General features: G+C 43.8%; 1 protein-coding gene across 1 annotated transcript in view; it reads left to right on the forward strand.

Annotated features, from left to right (window-relative positions):
- The first annotated feature begins 618 nt into the window (after positions 1–618).
- The window catches only part of CHN2 (chimerin 2), a 291,448-nt gene continuing 266,867 nt past the window's right edge, over positions 619–25,199 (forward strand). Inside the window, exon 1 of the mRNA XM_036761047.1 lies at positions 619–860. Within this exon, the coding sequence (XP_036616942.1) occupies positions 809–860 (52 nt within the window). The 5' untranslated portion in view covers positions 619–808. The remainder of the gene's footprint in view (positions 861–25,199) is intronic.

Raw genomic sequence — 25,199 nt, forward strand, 5'->3', positions numbered from 1 at the left:
CATTTCGGCTCCTTCGGGCCCAGCCTCCCCTTTTAAGCCCGCACGGCCTTGGGCTGCAACCCGGAGACTTGTTTAGCGAGCAGCCGCCTGGCATCGCCGCGGCCGCCGCCGCTCCTTCCCTATTCCTTTGTGTGGGCGCATGGAGTGGAGGAGGCGGGACAAGGGGAGGGGGCTGCGCTGCCGTTCTGTCTGTCTGTCCGTGTCGGTCAGTGTGTCTGGCGTGTGCGTGTGTGGTGTGTGTCACCTCCTCCTGGAGCTGCCCCAGGACTGGCGAGGAGGTGGGCGCCGAGGGGACCGGCGCGGCTCTCCACCCGACCTTGGGACCAGTCTCGGGAGAAACTCAAGCCGAGCCGGAGCTGGGGCTGGGGCTGGGGCTGCCGCGGGAGGAGGACCTGCGGCGCCCGGGCTGTCGTCCCCGCCTGTCCGCCTCACTCCCCGGCTCTGCTCGGCTCCGCTCGGCTCCGCTGGCACCTCCCGCGGGCCGCCCAGAGCCGCGCGAAGCGGAGCTGCGAAGGGAGGAAAGCTCACTTAAATAGCGGCGTTGGACGCGCGTCATCTGGCGGAGCAGGAAGTGCAGCCCCATCCCGGGAGGGGGGTGGGGGTGGGGGGGACGCGGCGCTGGCGAGGGAGGCTGGGAGGAGGCGGCCGCTCTGCGCTCTGCGTCCCCAGGACTTTGCCATGGGCTGGGGGCAGCGGCGGCAGCAACAGCGGCAGCAGCAGCAGCGCCAGGACGGCGGCGGCAGCAGCAGCAGCCACATCTGGACCAGAACCTAAGGAGGGGGCGACGAGGGGGGAAATCCAGCGGGGGATGATGGCAGCGTCCAGCAACTCCAGTTTGTCTGGCTCCTCGGTTTCCTCGGGTGAGTGAGTTTCCATCCGCCCGTGCGCGGTGGCCGGCTGGCCTCAGTGCCCCTTTCCCCATCACTCGCCCAGAGGAGGCTCGGTCCCGATCCTCGGCTGTGGGCGCCGATGTACCTGGAGTGGTGCCCGTCTGCCTTTTCGCAGGCGTGCCACTTGTTTGGGGGAAAGGCGGCTGCTTATTTCCCAGAGCCGAGCTATCCCCTCGGTCTGTCTGCCTGGGGCAAACGTGGGAAAAGGAAGAGGGATCGTCCTTGGGCAGCGAAGCCAACCTCGCCTGGGGTCCTAAGATGGCAAGAGTCCTGGAGAGCGGAGGGGAGAGGGGACTCGGACTTTTCCCCACCCAGCTGTTTGGGGGCTGCTGCCTCCGGGAGGGATTGGCTGGGGATGCTGAGCTCCCCAACGTCTCGCGCTACTCTGACTGCCCGATTCCGAAGCCAAAGGAAAGCGAACCCCCTTTCTTCCTTACTAGATTTTCTTTGTTTGTTTCAGAAATTAGCACAGTGTAGACTCTGTTAAGAGACTTCTGCGTGCACGGGGCATGTCTTAGGCAGAAGGAATGGTGGGGATTAGCTCTCTTGTTCTAAACCGCTTAAAGGCGAGCAAGCTGCTCACTCTTTACTGTTTTACAAGTGGGGTGTGTGTGTGTGTGTGTGTGTGTGTGTGTGTGTGTGTGATGGCTTCACGCTTGTAGGTCTTTTTTGGAGAGCTACTATGCACACTTTCACCTGCCCCTGAGTACCTGAACACAGGCTTACCGCTGCTCCGGGGTTGGTCCAGCAGCTCTTCTGAAAGAGAAAAACATTCATCAGGCGAGGAAGGAGTAGCAATCGATAGAGGCGGGTCCGCTGCTTTCTGTGCATGACAGTTTTCTAATCAGGGTGATCCTCGGAGGACAAGAATTCCTCTCAGGTTGTTGAAAACTTTAATGACAAATGCCAAAGTGATTCAGGATTCCAGAGGATGGAATATCAGAGGAGTCTGGCACACAGGGACATCGCAGTTCTTAATGGAGCCACTGAGTATGCTGTATTGATGTGTACGATTTTTCCCAATTGTTAGAGCCTGGCTAGAAAATTCGCGCCAGGGGGCAGATTGAGTTCGGGTGCTGCTGGTGCCGCAGGTTTCCTTCTCCGACAGAGGGTGTCACAATATACATTCCAAAACAACGCTGTTTAAATCCCTAACCAAACATGAGGTGGGGAGGACTATGGGCAATGACGGGGTGATAGAACATTTCCTGCTAATGGGAAGTCCATATATCAGCCTCTCAACCAGGACACATATAGATGTCTATATATACACATACATATGTATTTATACATGTGGAACACATACTATACATGAACCTTATATAGCGTATTATTATGTATAATAATATGTAATATATTCAGTGTAGTGCAATGGAAAAAATGAAGTGAGAGGACTGAGTTCTAATCCTGTGTGACCTTGGGTGAAATACTTAATCTCTATGGACCTCAGTTTCTTCTTCTGTAAGGGGGAGTTCAATTGCCCCTAAGGTCCCCACTAACTGTCTAGATCTTGACATTTACTAGGTGGATTGCCCTCAATTGTCCTCTGCAGCTGAATTTGCAACAGGAGCTAGAAGGTGGAGAAAGGTGGCCAAGGTAAAAGAAGCCTAGGAGCTGCTGAGTTGATAACAGCCTTTGGGAAAGAAAACAGGATCTGTTGTACCAAGCAGCCTCATCTGGTTGAGGACCAGGAAGCATTAGGGATAGTGGTTCCTGGGAAGAAAAAACCCTATCTACTTGGTGAGACACAGTGAAAATTGCCCTGCCCAAGTTACAGCTCTCTGTGTGTGTGTGTGTGTGTGTGTGTGTGTGTGTGTGTGTGTATTTGACATTAGAAGGAATTTGAAGCCATTTAAAAAAAAAACCCACAAGTCTTTGGTAGCCCTGAAAAATCAAGCAGTCATGAATTGGGCTTTATCTGCGAAGTGTAACTAAAGAAATCAAGATATGCAGGATAAATTTTACTGTAGTGACTTTTTCATGTGTGAACAGTTGAGGGTTTTAAAAATATCTCATCATTTTGGGCAAGTGTACTGATGGAAAAGTCCTCCCCTGCCCTTTCCCCTCCCTCAGACAACCAATAAAACACAAGGGGTCAGTAAGGTTATAATCTATAGCAAGTTTGCAGTATCAGTAGCCCGTGGGGCCCCCAAGTCATATCTTATTGAAAGCAGCAACTTATTGACTGTGTGTGGTTTTACTTCTGAGAACTCGGGGTGTGCTAGAGCTTATTTTTAGCATTTCCGAGGCTGCCCAGGCACGCTCTGCGATTCATTTGGGTTAACTACCTCAGAGTCCACAGCACAAAAAGAAATAGAGAATCCTGTTTGGCCTCAGAGGACTTCCTAACAGAAAATGATCTGTCTATTTGGAGACCAGCAGGAGAGAGGAGGCAACGGTGTAATGTTTTTCTTGCTAATGATGTGAACTACAAAAGTGATTTTGTTTTGGTGTGCTTGAAGAAAACCCAAATGATCACTGAGCACCTACTATGTGCCAGGCATCTTGCTAGGCCCTGGCAGTAGAAAGTGAAAGCAGTTCCTGTCCTCCAGGAGTTTACAATCCAGCCTGGAAATACAATACAACTCAATCACACACAAACACACCTCTGCAAAATAGAAACCAAATTGATATAAGGCAGTCTTAGATGGGGAGGAACTAGCAGAAGGGGATTCAGGAAAGGGCTCAGCCTAAGGTTTTGAGCTGACCTGAACTTAGAAGAAAAGAAATAGGATTCTTGAGAAAAGGAGATGAAGAGGGCGTGCGTTCTGAGCATGAGGCGCAATCACCTCAAAGGCATGGACATGGGAGATAGAGTGTTCTGCATGAGAAATAGCAAGATACCCTATTTGGTGGGACTTCAGTGTACATGGAGGGATGAATAATGTTCAGTAAGGCTGGAAGCAGGTAAATCAGGGGCCAGGTTTAGAAGGGCTTTAAGTGCTTAACAGAGGAGTTTAGATTTGATCCTGGAGGTAAGAGGGAACCACTGGAGTTTACTGAGTAAGGGAGTAATGTGGAACAGCATTATGTTGGTTTTATCAGTCCTGGATAAGCTTTGGAAGCTTGTTATAGAGATGTTTCCAACACTTGCCTTCACTGGTGTATTCTTAACTCTCTCTTTAATTCTAGTGGAAATTAGACAAAACACAGGCAGGGACTCTGATTTGGAAAGAAGTAAAGTGAATTTTGCCAGATCACCTAAGTCACCAGTGATTATTTGCTTATGAACTGCTTTAGGAAACATAAGGAATGTCATTTTCAAAAGGCAAGAATAACGTGATAGATACAGAAGGCATGTCATTAATGGATGAGTGCTGGAGAAGGAGAAGGGTCTGGTGGTGGTGGCAGTGGTTGGCATATCCATGCCCCAGAGTCGCTAAACAGTAATGACAGCAGCTGACTCAGGCAAGCTTCAAAATGATCTTGTGAGGTAGGTGGATGGGTGGTCTTATCCCCTTTTTGCAGATGAGAAAACAGAAACCCAGAGAGTTTAAATGACTTGCCTGGGGTCCCATTTAAGTATCTGGGGCGAGATTTCAACCCAGTGAATCAATAAACGTTTATTATGTCCTTACTTATGTGCCAGGCAGAGAGGTAATTCGTAATAGTGGATAGAGAGCTGGCCTTGGCAGGACCAGCCCCTCTCTTTACATGGCAGGCACTGTTCCAGGTACTGGCAAGATAAAAACAAAAATGTAACAGTCCCTGCTCTCAAAGAATTTACATTTTATTCAGGGAGACAAAATGTATCAGTATATACAGAATAAAGGCAAATGTAATACAATCCAAGGACCAGAGATTTTGAGCTGGAAGGGGCCTTAGTGGACGCTGAGTCTCATCTCATTTTAGGGTTAAGGAAGTTGAAACACAGAGGGTTTAAATGACTTCCTGAAGGCCACATAGTAACAGTAAGTATCTGAGGGAAGATTTGAATCCATGTCTTCTGGAATCCAAGTACACAATGTTGATACATATATATATATATATATATGTGTGTGTGTGTGTGTGTATATATATATATATATACATATATATATATATATATATGTATATATATATACACGTTTCTTAGTATTGTGGGGAGTGCAAAGAATTATAAGATCTAGGATGTGCCGTCTAGGAATTTCCTCTCTAGACTTCAGGAATTTGAAGGGTTTAGATTCCATCATCTCTAAGGTCTCTTCCAGCGTCCACATTCTGTGCATCCCTTGAGGACCTTTTATGGTTTTGTGCAAAGAACTCTAGAGTCGGAGTCAGAATTTCTCAAGGATAGTGACTACCTGTTGCTTTACCTTTCTTTCCCCAGTGCTTGGCACACAGTAGGCACTTAATACAGCCTTGTTGACTTCACCTGATTCACTTCCTAGCTTCATACTTCTCTTTAGTAAACCCCCATCCCAGAGAGCCTCACTTTCCTCTTTAGGACGGGGAAAGCAACGGGTTCTTTGTTCTTTCTAGCTCAAGGTGCTGGGAGATCTTGCCACCTGCTGCTTAGGGGGTGTTCCTGTCAATAAAGAGTTGTTGGAAAAAGAAAATTAACATGAAGGTAATAATTTGGCTTCTTCTGTGCACTATGAATTCAATTTTGCAGTCTGGTCTTAGTTTCATATTTCTTAGAATTTCGGATTCTTTCCATCTGTGGATGCCCACCTTCTTCTGAATTATTTTCTGCCTATGCAGAACCATGTCCGTGGCTCCCAGGTGGTTCACAGAGCATTTGGGTCACAGCCTATGCTGTGGGCCTGCTCTCAGTTTCAGAAGTGTTGGGTTTGCTGTAACCTTTCCTGAGGGGCCCATTGTGGCTGACTGGTCAGCCTGGGAGGAAAATCGACCTCTTCTGAAATGATGTTCCAACTTGATACTTGACCACATTTGCCACCTATTCCAAGAAAGAGTGTTAGACCACAGAGACACCAAATTTCAAATTTATTTTTAAACAATCCTGTTTCTAGGAATTCTTCAGCAAAAGTCAGCATTACAGAAAAAAAGAACATTGTTGTGGTTTTTTGTGAATAGCTAGAAAGAAAACTTCAGGGTGTTCCATCAGAGTGTCTAGAGCTAGGGACCATCTAGTCCAACATAAAACTGAGGCCTACAGAGGGGAAGTAGCTTATCATTCAAGATCACAGTGGTAGTCACTAACAGAGGCAGCCCCTCCAGCCCCCACACCAACTCTAGAGACAAAATTCTTCTTAGACCATATTTTCTTCCCAGGCCAGTGGCAATGTTTGAATCAACTCAATCCAACATTTAGGGAACACTTCGTATGTGCCAGGCTCTGTGTTAGGTACTGGAGATCCAAGCATGTACCATCAAGATGCTTCATTCTACTGGATGGATGGGAAGAACACCATGGATACAATACATAGGAGTAAATACAAAGTCGATCAATCAATTGGCCTCTATTAGGTATCCCCTACTATCAGGCAGTGTGGCTGGTGCTGAGGCTGTGAGCAAAAAAATGAAACTATCCCTGCTTTCAAAAAACAGAGAGGAAGCTTGGTGGCATATGTAGGCACAATGTATAGAGTGCTAATTGGAATTGGAGTCAGGAAGACCTGAATTCAAATCTGCCCTCAGACACTTATGACCTGTGTGACCCTGGCTGGGTGTCTAGATGATTTTCTGCCTTAATTTCCTCATGTGCAAAATGGGGATAATACAAGCACCTATCTCACAGGCTCATTGTGAGGATAAAACATAAGATAATACTTGTAAAGCACTTTGCAAACCATAAGGTACTTAATATATGTTAGTTATTATTACTATGGTTATCATTTTTCTAGAGAAAAACTTGGATCCAAAAAACTAATATAAAACATGTTGAAAGCAAATATAAAGACATATCACAGTGGAGTGATAACATCCTTGATTATTTCAAATGTCAGAGAAAAATTCATCTGAAGCCATTAGATTAGTAAATCATGCCTGCTTTTGCTCCTAACTAAGCAAGGATCGATTTGCAAAGGAGTGTCTTAATAATGATGTCACAATATTTCTTATAATTGAACATTTGTGTATTTATATATATATGTAAACATGTATGTGTCTACATACACACACACACCTTCATTTCATTTCCAAATTGGTGACTCCTTAGAGTAAAAATTGACATGTGAATATAAATAAAGAGATAGAGTGTCTTCCAGTAACTCAACAAGACTGAGTATCCGATATTAATGGAGTCCTCTGGAGACCAGGAAGTATTGAGATAGCCCATCACAAAAATGGAAGTTAGCAGAGACTGATTTTAATTAAGATGCACAAATCTTGTGTGTGGAAAGAGGTGAAATCAGTAGGCTACGTAGAGCCATCAAATCATCGCTGGAAAATGAACATGAGGGAGTGGATAGAGGTATTTCTTTACAGAACAGTGAGGTGGGCCTGGCCTAATGATGTTAGTTTTATTTTGACTGTGACCCAGGAAATCAGAAGCAGCATTTCCTTCCTCCTGTCTCTCCTTTGTTGCTGAGAGATGTAAAGTGTGAAAGTCAAATCAGTTCAAGTTTACAAGCATTTATTAAGTGCCTACTATGTGCCAGGCACTGGAAATACGAAAAGGGGGGGGGGTAAAAACAAAGTCCCTGCCCTCAAACAATTCCTACTCTAATGGAAGATACTACATGTGAATGGCTATGTACAAACTAGGGATGCTTAGGATACACCGGAGGTGATCTCATGGGGAAGACACTAGCACTGAGGGGGATGAGAGCTGACTTGTGCTATTCATGGCAATTGTAGATATAGAAGGCAAGACTGAGTTAAGGGCCATGCGGCTTAGTGGTTAGAGTGGAATCAAGATCTTGGTTCACATTTGGACTCTGGAGCATGCCCCCTGCTTACTCGTGTACAAATTGGGAATGATAAGATCCCCCACCTCCCAGCCCTTGTGGTGAGGAACAAGGAGATAAGGACGTTTGGTATTTAGACGTCAGCCGTCACTGTGGACTGAACGAATCTGCTCTATTTCTAACAAACATATCCAGCGTGTGATTGGGAGCTTTGGGAAGGGACCAACAGAGTGGGAATTTCTAGCAAAAGTGACGTTCATGTTGAGAATTTGCTTGTGTTTTTTTACCCAAAACTCTAAATCCATTTTTCCCCAGGAAGCCTGTTTCCTCAGTTCAAAGATTTGTGCTTAGGATTATGGTTTCATGCTGCTATTTGGATGACCTTTCCTCACCCCAATTTCACTGGCGAGCTTTTCACCTGCTCCTCGTGAAGCTGTAAAAGCCCTTGCTTTCATTGGGAGAGGGAGGGGGAGAGAGAGAGACAGAGAGAGAGAGAGAGAGAGAGAGAGAGAGAGAGAGAGAGAGAGAGAGAGAGGAAGAGAGAGGATATTGATGTCTTGTGCTACGTGTTGTCCTTACTGGGCTCCTGAGGCATCTACCTCCAGGTGGCTTTTTGCTGAGAAAGTCACTTGAATGTTTTACCTGTTGTCACCTGTTAAAGCGAACTGTTTTCTGTTCAGGATTGGGTATATGTGAAAACAAAGCAATACTGTAACCTGTTTAAGTGGGCATCCTGTGTGTGTGTGTGTGTGTGTGTGTGTGTGTGTGTGTGTGTGTTTCTTCCTTTGAGCTCTCACTTGGTGCACTGGCCAAAAACCTGCTCATGCTGGGGACCAGTCTGTTGTTCATCTTTGCTTTTGTAGGGCAGTAAAAGGAGCTTCATGTCAAGTCCAGGAGACTTGTATATTAGGAATGCCATGTTTGTGTGCGTGTGTGTGTGTGTGTGTATGTATGTATGTATGTGTGTATATATATATATATATATATATTTAGGAAATGTTTTGCTGGAGGGGGGAGATCATAAATACTGACTAAAGTTCTTAATCTTAATAAATCTGTTTCTGGCAATCCTTTCTTTAGAGGACCAGCGTAATATTAACTGTGTGACCTGGGACACATTCTTTGTTCTCTCTGGGCCTCAGTTTCCCCACTGTGAAATTAAGGTATGGGACTAGAAGGCCTTTGTGGTCCTTTCCGGCTTTAGATTTAACAGCATAAATTCTAAGTCTGCCGATTACTACTAGTCCTGTGAATCTGGGCCTCTCTGGCCCTCTCTCAGTTTCCTCATCTGTAAAATTAGAGGTTGAGGGGCAGCTAGGTGGCGCAGTGAGTAGAGTACCAGCCCTGGAGTCAGGAGTACCTGAGTTCAAATCCGGCCTCACACACTTGACACATTTACTAGCTGTGTGACCTTGGGCAAGTCACTTAACCCCAATTGCCCTGCCTTCCCCCCTGCAAAAAAAAAAAAAATTAGAGATTGGACTAGATATCCTCTTGGGTTTCTTCCAGCTCTTGTTCTAGGATCCTATGATGAAGTCACTTATCTTCCCTGATCCTCAGTTTCCCCATCTGTAAAATGAGTGAACTCTGAGGTCCCTTCCAGCTTGGCATCTCAAATCCCAGGGCTGCCATTTTATGAGCTTTGTGAACCTAAGTTGCTTTCCCTCTTTGGCCTCAATTTCCTCATCTGTAACATGAATGGGTTGACCTAAATGTTGTGACAGGTTAATAGGGAATAAGATCTTCTCCACCCATCAGTAGGCCTCAAGTGGAGCCCATTAAGAGAAGCTTGCTTATAGGAAGGCTTACACACCTTTTGTTAATTTCTGATTAGGCACTGAGCCTGTTAGCTGAGAAGAGTATATATTGTGAGAGGTGAGCTTTTGTTTCAAGGGCTTGCTTATGAGAAAGATGTTGTGATTCCCTGGTCGAGACTCTGAGTGGCCGTGTGTTCAGAGCTCCCTGACTCCTCAGAAGTAAAGGCGCTCTCGATTCAGGTACTAGAGCCCTGTCTGTTGGTCTTTATTTCTCTTTGTATTCTTTCTCTTTAATTAATTTCTGTTTAAGTTACTTTCCTAGGAAAGCAGATAAAAGAAGCTGCACTAGCAGCCATCTTGGGTATGCCAGTGTGGTTGCCATTACAGTCCTTTCCAGTTCTAGATCTAGAATCCTATGGTTAAGTCATGTTGTCTCTTTGAGCCTTAGTTTCTTCAACTGTAAAATGAGGTGGTTGGACTAGTTGACCACTAAGATCCCTTCCAGAGCTAACATTCTAGGGTTTCATTTGGGAGTAGAGTTACAGCTTAAAACCTAATGAACCTTGGAATGGTTTTTCAAGATAAAGCATTAAAAATTATGGTGGACCTTTTCATATGGAACCACATTTTTATGTAGGAACTATTATCATGCCATTTATTTTGATACCTTTTCCCTACTCAGAAGGTCACTATCTTAGTTCAGATCTTAATCAACTCTGGAGGACACTATGTTATAGCCTCCTAATCGATCTCCCTCCCACCAGTGTCTTCTCTTTCTATCCCATCTCTTCCCTCTCCATTCCATTCCTTTCTTCAGCTGCCATATTGATATTCCTAATGCATGTTTGTCTGTGTCACTTCTCTGCTCAAGCCATTGCAGTGCGTCTTTGATAAAATACAAACTCCTCTTTGTACCTCAGAGCCCCTCAGAAACTGGCCATAGGCTATTTTATCAGACTGATTGCACAGTTCTACCTTCCTCTATATTCCTGCCAAAGCAACCTCTTTGCTTTCCTCCTTATGTGACATCCCATTCCTTACCTCTGTTTGCCTCCACACAGTTCTGCCTCTTGAAATACCCTCCTCCCTTTCAGGCTCATCTCTGCTATCAACTTCTCCTTGAAGCCTTTCCTGATCCCCCTCCCCCAAGTAGTCAATACACCTGTCCAATAAATTACTTTAGGGCTAGTTTGTATTTACTTAGCTGGACAGTTTCTAACTGAGTTGTAAACTCCTTGAGGGCAGGAGCCATTTAGATCATCTTGAGTTCTGTATTCCCCAGATCTAAAATAGTGCCTTACCCAGTAGAGGAATCGATGAAGTGTTTATGGAATTGAACTGTGGAACAAAAGCTTTGGCCATGAGAGCTGCTTGTGCACAAAGTCAGCTTGGGGAACAGGTCAGCCTCAGGTCTCCTTATCCCTAGGTCAGTGGCAATAGCTGCTCAGAAGGCTGTGATGTCCCATTGGAAGGCAGATGGAGCCAGATCCTTCTCCCCCCCACCCCCAGGGATACAGCTCTTCCTGGTTTGGAGGGAGGGAGCCCCACTCCAAGATAGGGAAGAAATCCAAGTCCCGAAATTCAGGCTACTTCCAGCTGTTGTCTTCTGTATTTCTGCTGACAAAGCTTCCCAGAATTGCTGCAGTGTATTCTTCCCATTAGTAGAAATATTAGTAAATTAGTATGAGAATTCTTCCATCTTGTTTGACTATAGCAAAACCCAACTTCCTATGTGAGGGGCAGGGTGGTGTTCAGGTCTTAGACTTAGGAAGAGTTAGGTTCAGACTCTGCCTTTGAAACTTATGTCTGCAAAGAGCTCTGCACACAGCTCCTCCCCCCACCGCACCCCAGACCTTTGATATCATCAATGTAGCTCCCTTCCCAAGAAGAATTCCATCCACCAGTGCAATGACTGCACTTCATCTCTTAGAGCATTGCACAGAACATGATGAGAGCTCCTCAAACCCTCAGTTTGCCCAGGGTCACATAACCAAAGTGTCTCAGAGGCAAAACTTGAACCCAGGACTCCCTGACTTGCTCCGAGGCTAGAGTTCTATCTACTATGCCACACGGGGTCTCCCTGTCAGCTATTATAAGGTGGCCATTTCTGAGGTACTCTCTTGGGGCTTTACTAAAGGCCTATGGGGCAGCTGTGTCATCATTTCTCTTGGAGGGTGGACATGGGGTTGGAGTGATGAATTCTTCCATTTCTGCCTCCTGTGACTCTGCGCTCAGTGAGTTCCTTTCATTCAAAGATCTAAAAATAGTGAGTTGATTTACTTTAATGAATTGAGCCTCATAACCACAGTAATAAAGGAGCTATCCAGCTCTGGGATCATTTCACTTAAATATTGAAACCCCTTGTCCTCAGGGATGGAATGTAGTATCTACTTACCAGTTTGCAGCTGGAGTGGGGAATGTTGTTTAGTGTTCAAGATGAAATTACAGGGGAAGTCGGGGCAGGCAAATGCAGCGGTTTTTAGATAGGGCATGCCAATAATAGGCTTGCCTTTCCATCTTGTTTCTCCCCATGGAGGGAAATTCAGCTAGACTGACTTGAAATCTCTGTGTAGTTGAAGACTGTGTCTAATCCTGGAAGAATTTCCTGCCGAATCTTGTTCTCTGGCTTTTTTTTTTTTTAAGCTCTTCTTTGGAGTTCACAAAAATCAGGAATAAAAGTACTTTGTATTTAGTAATGGCAGCGTGTTGTCGGGAGGCCTGGGTTCTGCCCCAACCAGATGCTATTTGTTTGACCCTAACCAAGTCACTTCCTCTTTTTCATTCTCACTTTTCCTCATTTGTAACATGAGGATGATACTTTCTGTGCTACTCAGATGAAAGGAAGAAAAGGAAACAAACCTTTATTAAGTGCCTACTATGTGTCAGGCACAATGCTAAGGGCTTTACAAATTGTTTCAATAATAACTAATGTTTATAAAGTGCCTACTATGTGTCAGGCACAACACTAAGTGATTTACAATGATTATCTTATCTGATCCTCACAACGGCCCGCCCTGAAAGCTAGGTGCTATTGTAAGTTTATTTTACAGTTAAGGAATTGAGGGAAATCATGTTTAAGTGACTTTCCCAGGGCCACATAGATAATAAGCTCTGAGGCTGGATTTGAACTCAGGGCTTCCTATCTCCAGGCCCAGTGCTTTATGCTTGGGACTAGCTACCTCTGAAATAGTTTGTAATGAGGAAAGCTCTTTGCAGCCCTCACTGGGCTAAAGCACCATTTTCTCCCAGGCCCTTCTTCAGGACCTTCCCAGCCCACCCGGACAGCTCTCTGGAGAGGGGACACCATCTTTATCACGCTGTGGCTTGACACTCACAGGACCCAAGCTCTGACCTGAAGTCAGTAGGGCATGACAGAGACCTGTATGGCTCAATCAACTGTCCCCTTCACTGGGGCTTCTGCCATATTGGTATGTACCGAGGTAAGAGCACTGCCCTTGGAGTCAGATGAGCCAGGCTCAGTTCCCCTCTCTGAGCCTGCTGTCTATGTGACCCTGGCATGTTTTTTTCACTTCTAGACCTCGGTTTCCACATCTGTAAAATGAGTTAGACTAACTGCCTTCTGAGGTCCTTCCTGGCTCTAGGATCTGATGATATTTTGTGATTTCTTCTAAGTTTAAGGGTTGTTGGGTTTTCCCCCCCGTTTCCTAAGTGGTCTAGTGGATAGAGTGTTATTCTCAGAGGCAGAAGGACCTGAGTTCAAATGCTACCCCACATTGTTGTTGTTTGTCCTTCACTCTTGAAGAGGACCAATGATATCAGGAGGGTGATATCTTGACTTGCAAGCGAATTGGATTTAAGTGAGGCAAAGCTGTGCAAAGTCAGCCTCACTCCCTCCTCCAGAGTCATCAGAGTCCAGTGGGAAGACACAGGTCAAGATGACTGTTGATGGCCCCTACCTCAGAAACTTACTAGCTGTGTGACCCAGGATAAGCCACTTAACTTCTCTCAGGCTCAGTTTCCTCATCTGCAAAATGACCATGATCGTAATAGCATCTCCCCCACAGGGTTGTTGTGGGAGGATCCAAAGGGACCTTGGGACGCCATATAAACATGGGCAGAAGATGAGTATGTGATAGCATTTCTAAGCCGTGCCATTAAAAGAACGTTCTCTACCAGCTGGTATACTTTCTAGCTATCCGTCTGTTTGCCAGGGAGCATCAGTGGAGACACATTGTGTTTCCCCAAGAGCATTTGCTTACAGGGTGGAACGGATGGAGATTTATGAACGAGTCAGGCTTTGGAACTTCCACTGTATTGGATTGGGAAAAGTGAGTCCCAATTAGAGGCAGACACCAGGCAGCTCCTAAGAAAAGAAATGGACTCTGCTTCCACAAGCATTTACCATTACCCCGCTCCTGTACAGGAAAGCATTTTAATTGATTTTTAAATTTTTGTGGATATATTCTGTTTGTATATCTTCTTTGTTCCTGAAAAGATTTATAAGCCCAGAGCACTCTGGCAATTCCAGTTATTTCTATTCTAGGGTGACAATGGGCTTGACCTTGGAAGCATAGCCAGCCTTGGAAGAACAAGGAGTCACATCCCAGTGCAGTAGGAAGTAGCAATGATGGTAGAGCCAGAGGTCCTGGGTTCAAATGCTACCTCTGCTGAATACTACCTGTGACCTTGGAGAAGTCATTTCAACTCTCTGGGCTGTAATTCTTACATCTGATGAATGTGAGTTTGGACTAAATGGAGCCTGAGGCCCTTCCAGCTCAAGATCTATGAATCTGTGAATCTTCCCATCGAGTCGTCTCTTGTAACAAAGAATAGAAAAGAAAGGTGTTGGGGTAAGATAGTGTGTGAAGAATTCCAAACCCATAGTCCCCCACTTCTGCAAAGAAAGGAAGAAGATTCATTTTCTCATCTCTTTCCTAAGGCCAATCTTGCTTGTTATAATTTCACAGCATGGAAAGGTATTTAAGGAATGCACGCTGGGACCAGTTGTCTCAACCATGATAGTAAGGGTATTTGGCATGTGATCTTGTGAATATAACAGCCTACAGACTTTTAAGAATCAATTGGATCCCTTGAGAGAGAATGAAAAGCAAATCTGTTTTCCTGTCAAAGAGTAGGCTCCTGCCTCTGTTTGGGGTATAGTGGGAAAAGCCCATGACCTGGTTCCAAACTTCCCATTCAGTTGCATAGTAGCTGTAGAACCTTGGAATTCATGTCCCTAGATCCTGGCTTCCTCTGGTGGAGAATGAGGACATCAGATTAATGATCCCTGAGGCCCCACAACTTTAGAACTGGAAAGATCTATGTGTTACCATTGCACTCTGCTTAGCCACCACCCTCTGGGAAACGATAAATTGAATCTAGCAAGATTAAGTTTAACAGAGGTCTGTGTAAAGTGTCCTGTGCTAGGGCTCAAAAAATTCAGATTTGCAAGTGGAGATGGAGAGATCCTGACAAGAAATAATGGTGGGAAAAAAGGTAGGGAGGTTTGGAGGCCCACAAGTTCAATCCATTTGAGCAAATGGCAGACAATAAATGAGTTAGATGTCCCTTACTAGGAGGACATGGAAGGGATTCTCAGGCAGGTAGATGTTGGATTAGCCGGCTGACACCATCCTTTACAACTGATATTTCATGATTCTCTAATGGACCACTCCCCGTTCAGTGAGGCCCAACCAGTGCTACTTGCTATAACAGTTTTCAGATTTGTATTTAGTTACCTTTTGTTTTGATATCCCTTTCAGTCCCAAATATATCCTCCTCATTCCCACCCAGTGAGTCCCACCATGTCACCAAGAATTTTTTTTAAAAGCCAGTTGAGCAGAGCCAGTTAATACATCAATTGAGTCTATCTGTGCAATACTCCACATCCCAAGCCCCCACCTGGACAAAGAATGGAGGGAGGTTCATCTGTACTTCTGAGATCTTTGCACTCCTCTTCACAGAAGGCTTCGAGGTGGGTGCTTAGCACAATGCCCAGCACAGGGTAGGAGCTCCTTAATAAATACTGACTGATAGATTGAAGGCATGTTCAGGGTAGGGCTTGTGTAACAAAGAAGCATCTCTCAGGGGCTGCCTCAGGATTCACAGAACAACTTTTTTCCCCTTCCCATAATTCCAAGCTTTATTTGCTTGCTAGACTTGTATATTCTCTTTCCCACAAAGAAAGCCAGGCACGTTATCAGGTTGAGAATAGGAGATACAGGAAGGGGGTATTCATTTTTTTTTCTCCACTTGGGAGCATAATTATCGAATTGGTAGCCATGGCAGAGTGGGCTTAATTTCACCAATATCAGTGGGTGTTGTGCCCACTCATAGTGAGTAGCTGAGGATTCAAACAAAGTCCCTTTGAAACAAATTCATATATGGTATAAACAAATTACTGGGAAGATGCAAGTCAATGAAAACATTATTTTTCAGTAATGAAAGGATACACTTGGGGCTATCCTAATCTCACATAGCTATTAACACACAGCCTTCTGTAGCCTGATATTGATTCCACTTACTTATTCAAATGGACTCCATAATGGAATAATTGGGCATTTTCTTGTGCCATTTTCTTTCTTCCCATAGGTAGTGAAGGATTTCTTACTGTGCTATTTCTTATGTAAATAACACGTGCCACCCTTCACAGCCAATGACCACACCACTGACCGAACTTCCGTATGTAGTCTGTGTTCTTCAAGTTGTTGGGTTGTTTTTTCATAGCGGGGAGTGCTTTTCAGGAGTGTCTTTGAGCCAGCCACATGCTATCGTTACCCAAGTCCCTTGTGGTCAATATCCAGGATAAAGGTCAAAGACAGAAAAAAGAAAACCTTCATTGAGCCCCTACAATGGATAAAACACCATGCTAGTTACAGGAGAGACAAAAAGAAAACATCCCCTGTCCTCAAGGAGTTTCCATCCTACTATCTAAAGAGAACACACGTGAATAATACCAGTCTCTTTGGCTGGTAACAGGAGATATCCAGTACAGTTGGTTTGCAGCACAAATTATAACTAGTAACTAACATTTAGAGGATGCACACCAATTGGGGAATAACTGAGCAAGTTGTTGTATGTGGATGTAATGGAATATTATTGTTCCATAAGAAATGATGAGCAAGTGGATTTCAGAAAAACCTGAAAAGACTTACATGAACTGATGCTGAGTGAAGTGAGCAGAACCAGCAGAACATTGTACACAGTAACAGCCACATTGTGTGATGACCAGCTTTGACAGACTTAGCTTTTCTCAGCAGTGTAATGATCTAAGACAATTCTAAAAGACTCGTGATAGAAAATGCTGTCCACATCCAGAGAAAGAGCTATGGAGTCTGAATGCAGATCAAAGCAGACTATTTTCTCTCTTTTTGTTCTTTCTTGTGGTTTTTCCTTTTTGATTCTTTGATTCTTCTTTCACAACATGACTAATGTGGAAATATGTTTAATATGACTATACATGTATAGCTTCTATCAGATTGCATGCCATTTGGGGGAGGTGGGAGGGGAGGAAGGGGGAAAATTTTAGAACTCAAAATCTTATAAAAGTGAATGTTGAAAACTAAAAATAAATAAATTTTAAAAATAGTAACTGGCTTAAATGTCATTTGATATAGAACTTATCTTATTTGAATTTCACAATAATCCTATGAGGTCAGTACTACAGGTTTTTATTCCTCGTTTTACAGATGAGGAAGCTGAGGATAAGAGAAATAGTGACTTGCCTGTGGTTGCACAGTTGTCAAACGTAAGAAACTCAGCTCTTCCTGACTCCAAGTTCAGAAGCGTACCCATTAGACCATCATGCCCTTGCAAATTCATAAGCACTTATAGGAAAAGCAGTATATGCATATTTATCTATGTGAAAATACCCTGGAATAATTTATATTGGATTCAGATTCAAATTAAGCAAATCCAAGTCCAAATCTTGATTCTGACTTGAGGGTTGTAATTGTTTTTCATCTGGGTCTGTAGTTTCATTAAGGGGGGGAGGGGATTGGAAGTGGCAGAGATCACCTGGGGAGGACAGTCCATGCATATCAATGCAAACTCATATTTGTCTGCAACTTGAGAACTTCTCTGTGGACCCCAAACTTGAAGAGACTTGCCTATGGCAGTTGATCGGTTAGCTGTCGTCCTTCAGTCTTGAAGAGGACCAAAAATGACATCGCTATGCTAGAGTCAAGTTACAGTGTGTCCAACTGTGGCTGATCAGACCATTATGAGCTTGGAATGCTCATACCGTGAACATTTGGGGTGGATTCTCTAAATTTGCACACTTCACATATGAGGTGGTATGGTTAAATAGGTGTCAGAGTCAGGATTCCTGATTCCTGGGTGAGCAGACTGCTATGGACTATTCCATACTGCCTTAAGATATATATTTATCCAAGGTTAATTACCCTTTATGATGAGATATGGAATTATAAAATGTGATTTATCTTTTGAATGGAATCTCCCATTCATTGTCTTATCCAATGGGCTGGAGAGGAAAAGGCAAGCTTCTCTCCCTTGATGTCAACCTCAAAGATTAGGGATAGCCCCCAAGCATCCTGGTTTTCCTTAATAATATGAAGGATCTGATCTAACCTTTTTCTTCCCTTGGCTACTTTTGATTTTAGCCTCTATCACCTCTTGGGTTAGCAAATTCTTAAGTTTATTACCTATTGCGTAAATTAGCATTTCTCTTTTATTTTTCCTAAATTTGCCTCTTTCTAATTTCACGGGGTGCTCCCCAGCTCTACTATGCTGAGATTTACATAATAAGTCTCTGTTCATAGCTGTATCCATATATCATACACCCCAACATAGACTGCATCCATGGCCTTTGTAATTTGAAAAGCCTTGAGAATATCCCTTCTCAGCTTCTCTCCAAACTGTAAGAAATAGCCTAAAAAGGCTCCTGGGCCTCCTTCTTGGGTAATAATTGATAGCTCAGAGCCCATTATCTTGTAAGTATAACTTGGATATTTTTAGAGCCCATTATCTTGTAAGTATAACTTGGATATTTTTTCATCTAAATGTACTTGCTCTAGGGCCACTTGGAAACTCCTCAGCTGCTTTTTCTGCCCAGTCATGTAGGCTTTTGAGATCTCCCTGTAGTTTTTCCCCATCTCTTTGGCATTTCATTACTCAGAAAAGCTTCATGTCACCTGGAGACTTGGAAGCTTCACCGTGCCCTCCGTGATCCACATCATTTATACCCATTTTAAATAAGATTGGCCCCAGCACTGATCTCAAAGGCCACCTGCTGGGCTAATGTCTCTCTCTAGAGGGGTGCTCATGTAGCAAGACCCTGTGTCTCTTCTCTAGTCCAGTTCTGCAGTGAATCCATTTAATAACATTTCATGTTTAAACAAATACACAGCCAAAGTAATATTAGCTTCACACCAGGGGTGTGCTTGTAAATATTTAACAACCATCTTTCCAGAAAAAAAAATGTAAGTAGGACACACTTTTAAGTTAAACTAAGTTGCGTTATTAATGTTTAATTAAGTCGTATTATTAACATATTCCTCCAGCACTTTTTTAAGTGTAGGAAATCAACAACAAAGCACAACTTGTAGCATTTGCCATTTCCAAGGTGTGAAAGTTTCCACTGACAATTTAACAATTGGGTCTCAGGACCCAGTGCAAGATGGCTCTAACCCAACCCTCTGATGCGTGAACTGGAAATTTATCCATTAGTTCTTAAAAACCAGCACTTGTACTTCTTTGCCTGGGGGTAAAACACAATCAAAAAAAGAATCGAAACAACCGAGGAGATTTGAAATTTGACCAAGTTTCTCCCTAAAGGAAAAAACAAAAGTTTCTGTATTGAGGCAGTGCTAGGCTCTGGGCACACAGAAACGAACAACTCCTGCCCTCAAGAACATTATGTTCTATTGGGTGATGACAATATATGCATATGTAAGTGTAAAAAATAATTACAAGGAACTTTTAAAGAGGTAAGCAATGGAGAGGAGGAGGAGGAAGACGAGGAGGAAGATCAAGAGGTGGCTTCTAAACTCAGCTAGGGATTCTCAGAAATGGTGGTGAAGAGAGAGGGCATTCCAGGCATGGGGGACAGCCTGGGCAAAGATATGGAGACAGGAAGGAGATGGAAGTGTCTCAGAGAAGGGCATTTTGGCTGGATGGTAGTATTTGGGAAGAGAAGTAATTTTCAATAAGGCTGGAAATGTAGGTTAGAGCCACGAGGTTAAGGGTTTCAAATGTCAAACAGAAGAGTTTGCTTTTGAGCTTTGGGTCCATAGGAAGCCATGGGAGTTTATTGAATAGGGGAGTGATACAGTCTGTCTTGCTCCTTAGGAAAATTGCTTTGACAGCTGTGTGGAGAATGGATCGGAGAGGGGAAAGACAGGAAGCAGGGAGCCTTTCAGCTCTGGATCTATGAACCTATACAATGCTATTTAAACATTAGTTATTATTATTTAAGTAGTTTTTCTGTGCCAGGAGCTGTGCAAAGACTTAGGGATACAAATCCAAACTAAAAGGAAAGATAATCCTATAAATGCTGGAGAGGATGTAGGAAAATTGGAACACTGTTACATTGTTGGTGGAGCTGTGAATTGATCCAGCCATACTGGAGAGCAATTTGGAACTATGTATGCCCAAAGGACTATAAAGATGTGCATACCCTTTGACCCAGCAATACCACTTCTAGGACTGTATCCCAAAGAGATCATAGAAGTGGGAAATGGACCCATATGCACAAAAATATTTATAGCAGCTCTTTTTGTGGTGGCAAAGAATTAGAAATCAAGGGGGTGCCCAATGGCTAAACAAGTTGTGGTATATGAATTTAATGGAATACTATTGTGCTATAAGAAATGAGGACTGGGTACCTGCTGGAGTCCATGACCAGAGAGTAGAAGATTCATATGGTGGGAATGAGGAGGGATCAAAAGAAATGGTGGTTCCCATAAACAGCCTTTAATAGGCTCACAGACCCTATAAGAAATATAATAAATGAAATGGACTTCATAATAACCTGGAAAGACCTATATGATCTGATGTTGAGTGAGGGGAGAAGAACCAGGAGAACATTATACACGATTACAGACACACGGTATCTGTGATGACTAACTTTGATAGACTCAACGCCTCTCATTAATGCAAGGTTCAAAGACAGCTCCAAAAGACTCATGGTGGAAAAAGCTATGCACATCCAGAGAAAGAATTATGGAGTCTGAATGCAGATTGAGGCAAACTATTTGGTCTCTCTCTTTCTTTCTTTTTTCTTCTTTTTTGGTTTTGTTTCTGCTTTCTCATGATTCATTCCATTGGTTATAATTCTTTGCCACAACTTGACTATTGTGTAAATAAGTTTCATGTGAAGGTATATGTAGAACCTATATCAGATTACATGGGGGGGGAGGGGAAAGGGGAGGGGAGAAAATTTGGAACTCAAAAACTTGTGGAACTGAGTGTTATAAATTAAAAATAAAAAATAAATTTAAAAAAAGGAAAGATAATCCTTGCTCTCAAGGAGGGTGTTGATGACTCTCATTCTAATGGGGCAAGATAACACATAAAAGGAAGCTGAAGAGAAATGGGGAAGAAGGCAGGGCCATGGTGGAGAAAAAAGTCAGAAAAGTCAGAAGTGGAAGAGAAGAAGAAAGCAGTGAACAGACTAGCCTGGCCACATCCATACTTGGGCAATGTCTGAAAATGGACTACTCATTCAGGACTTCAATTCCACCCCCTCTGAGGTAGTTGGTGGGCAGCATGTGCCTTCATCAGTCTCCTGGAGCCATGATTGGTCATCGCATCCATCAGAATCCTTTGTTTCAAAGTGGTTTTCCTTTACCATGTTGTAATCATTGTAGAAATCATTTTCCTCAGTTCATACACATCTTCCCAGGTTTCTCTGTATCTCTTCCTTTCATCATTTCTAATAACATTATGCTGATATAGCATATGAAAATATTCATTCACCATGTTTGTTTCACCATTCAAATTGAAGGTTACTCTCCTTAGTTTCCAGTTCTTTGCTAAGATGAAAAGAGCTGCTCTAAGTAGTTTGTGGTTTTTTTTTTTTGTTTGTTTATTTTGTTTTTGTTTTTTTTTTTGTAAAATGGATCTTTTCTTTCTCTTGTTTTGATCTCTTTGGGGGTGGAAGCCTAGGATGGTGTTATTCTGCATAGTTAAGTGACTCTTTTAATTGTAGTTTCAAATTACTTTCTGGAATGATTAGATTATTTAGCAGCTCCACCAACTATGCATTAGCATTCCTCTGATCCTTCCAACAATGGTTATTTTTTCCCTTTTTCCATCTTTTCCTGGTCTATTGGCTTGGGGTGGAGTTGCTTTAATTTACATTTCTCTTATTTTACTGATTTGTAACATTTTTTCCTAAGATTGTTGACAATTTGGAGTTCTCTTTTGAGAACTGCCTGTTCCTCTGCCTCAGACCTCCTCTTTCATCTGCCTTATTACACCCAGCCTGATAGACTGTTCCTTTCATTCATTAAGAATATAGAGGACAGAGAGGGGGGCCCATCGGACTGATACCAGACCGAGCATTGACTATCTTCCCCAAAGCTCTTTGCCTCCCCCAGAACTGCTTACATCTGCTGATTCAGAACATAGCAAAGTGTCCTGGGGAACATGGGCTGATCCTCCCCAAACTGGTTTTTTTGTTACTCCAAACTGGAGGGTGTGTTTCTGGGAATCCTTCTATCAACAGTTGTAGTCCAGTATGATAATTCATCAGTGAGAAAGACCAAAGGGCAGTGGGATCTCTGCTGCTGGTTTTGTGAAATCTTAACTTTCCTCAAAAACAAATGAGCAAGAATTGATGTTGTGTTTCCAGACCCTGCCCTAGTTGGACAAGGAGGGGGGATGGGAATTGTTTGCTATTGTGTCCTGTGTGTGCCAAGTACTTCTGATGCTGTTGGTGAGACTGGGGCCAGGATTGTAGCCTTGCTGGGGGAGGGCAAGGGGCTGTGACTCAGCAAAGTGAACAAGGACAGGGAGAAGGAAGGTGACCCCAGGTGTGTCCTATCACTGAGCTTTGCCCAAGGTAAACTGGTAGGGCGATCGTGAGAAGTAAAGAGACTTTAATAGAAATAGCAAAGGGCATAGGTCCTCTAGTACAACTCCATTATTTTATAGATGAGGAAACCAAAGCCAGAGAAATTAAATGTTTGGCCATTGTTTTTATCTCCAATAGAGTGAAAGGGGTCTAAAGACCAGGAGAAAGAGTACCTGAGGAAGGATCTTTATTTTCCAAGGCACCAGGAGGCAAGGACTGGGTACCTGCTGGAGTCCATGACCAGAGAGTAGAGGATTCATATGGTGGGGATGAGGAGGGATCAAAAGAAATGGTGGTTCCCATAAACAGCCTTTAATAGGCTCACAGACCCTAGGAGTTGGAAGGGACCTCAGAGGCCATCAAATCAATTCTATTTTAATCCAGCAAGCATTTCATAGTCATTAGACACTGTGCTGCATGCTGGAGATACAAAGGACAAAACAAAACAGTCCCTGCCCCCAGGGAGCTTACAGTCTCCTTATATTCCAACCCATACCTAAACATCACATCCAGTAAGGGATCATCCTTCCTCCAGTGAGGAAGGTCTTAGACACTGTGAGGGTGAGCAGCCTTCTTCCACAGTCCCACAGGTAGTATGCTTCCAAGGCAGGATTTGAACTGAGGACCTCCCTGGTTTTGAGCTGGCTTTCCATCCAATACGCTGTGCTACTCTTGGCACACTGAGAAAACCAAAAAGCAAATAAATATGTGTTAGAGGGATTTCTGTTACTGCAGTGAACCAATGAATTCTCCCACAAAACTGAGGCATAAAGGGAAAAGAATCAAGACATTAGCAGTCTCAGAAACCCCAGTTCATCCTTCTATGTCCCTGATGGAAAGATGGAAGAAAGCCCTGCCCAAAGACTTCCAGGGTTATCCTGAAGAAGAGGATTAAAGTTTGAGGCTAGTGGAGCACACTTGGGGTCCAAGATGGTTGAAACCATTTGCCAAAAATAAGAACCAACTTCCTTTCATGGGATCAGGGCTAGAAGGGATCTAGAGGTCAATTCCCTCTGTTTTTACAGATGAAAGAATTGAGGCGGAGAGGTAAGGGTGACTTGTCTGAGGGTGAACCAAGAGTAAATGTCAGAGGTGGGATTGGAATCCAGGCCCATAGGATCATAGGAGCATAGACCTAGAACCAGAAGGGAGGCCATCTAGCCCAACCTCCTTCATGTTACAGATGAGGTTACTGAGGCCCAGCAGGTCTTTCTAACTCCAGGTTCAGCACTACCCACTACACCATGCAGTCTCTCAACACATTACGAGTAAGAAGAGGTGAGTTCTGTCACGTTTACCCTTTTCTTTTGGAGCTGGAAGGGACCTAGAGGTCATCTGGTCCAACCACCTCATTTTGCAGAGGAAAAAATTAAGATTTCGAGATTTGCCAGACATCATAGAGGTAAAAACTGACTGCAAATGAACCCAGGCCATCCACTTCCCGACTAGGTGCTCTTTTCATTGGGCAGCCCTCTCCTGGCCACCTGTATTCCAACTATGGGAAGTCATGAAGTCTGAGGTTTTTTTTTTCTTTTTTCTTTTCCTTCAAAGATCTATGGTAAATGGACTTCGTCCCATTATTTTTGCTGTTTTATCTGACTGGATTCCTTCATGCACTTCTCCTCACTCCTCTTGGTAAATGTATCTGGGGTGGGGAACCTTCAGCCTTGAGGCCATATGTGGCCCTCTAAGTCCTCAAGTGTGGCCCTTTGCCTGAATCTAAACCCACTTCCTTTCAGCTTCTTCTCCTTTCCCTCCACCCCCCTCCCTACTCCTTCCCCCAGCAATTCTCCTTTCCTCATGTTGGTTCAAGTCTGTGTTGGTTTAAGATAGGGGGATATTTTGAATTTCTGTGACCACTAAAGGGTTGCTTGGGGCCGCAGGGACTTAGGTATCAACTCATTTCGCTCCATATAAGGCAAAAGAGGCAAGTCATGCAAAATCTTTGCAAATTATCGAGGCCTTGGAGAACAGAGACAAGGGTGAAATTTGCATGTCTTCCCATTAATCTGGCTCTGCCTATGAAAAGAATACTTGTCCAGCCTGACAACATTCAAAGCCTCTCTCCTTATTTGGGGGTGTTGCTTCAAAGTTCTTTTGACTTTATTGCACCTGGAACCCAACCATCTCCTGGGAAAATTGGGTGTTAACTGTTCTTGGGGCATTGCCTTGGGTCTGCCCAGTCTGCTGGCCTTCTCCCTATGAAAGAAAGAAATTGCTGCCATACTTATTAGGAAATCCTTTAAAGAAGTAGAGCTGAATAAACAGCTCCTTGTCTGACCAGCCTTTCCTAAGCTTGCACTGAAATGGGTGAAGCCAGGGAGTCCTGCTGGCCTTGGAGCAGCAGCCTGCAACAAAACTTGCAGAATTCCTTGTCTTGCTAGCCTGACCTAGAAAACAAAATAACCAGTTTTGAAAATCTATGCTGTGCTTATAATTATTTTTTATAATTCTGCTAGGATGGGATCCACGAATAGCAAACCACACTGGTTATTTGACCTATTGCTAGACCACTGCTCTCTCCTTAACATTATAATTGCATAAGACTCAGCAATTTCTTAGCTAATGACACTCCTGCAGACTGTTCCTTACTCTGGAAGCCAGTCTATCCAGGGGCTGCTGAGTGGAATTTTATGACTCTTCGTGGGTAAGAAATAGGGATAGGAAAACTCAAGCCCTGAGAGGGAAAATGACTTCCCCAACATCACACAGGTAGCAGTAAGTGGCAGAGCTGGGTTTTCAAACTATGTCCTCTCATGCA

Source organism: Trichosurus vulpecula, chromosome 5, assembly GCF_011100635.1.
Source record: "Trichosurus vulpecula isolate mTriVul1 chromosome 5, mTriVul1.pri, whole genome shotgun sequence".
NCBI classification, from domain to species: Eukaryota; Metazoa; Chordata; class Mammalia; order Diprotodontia; family Phalangeridae; genus Trichosurus; species Trichosurus vulpecula.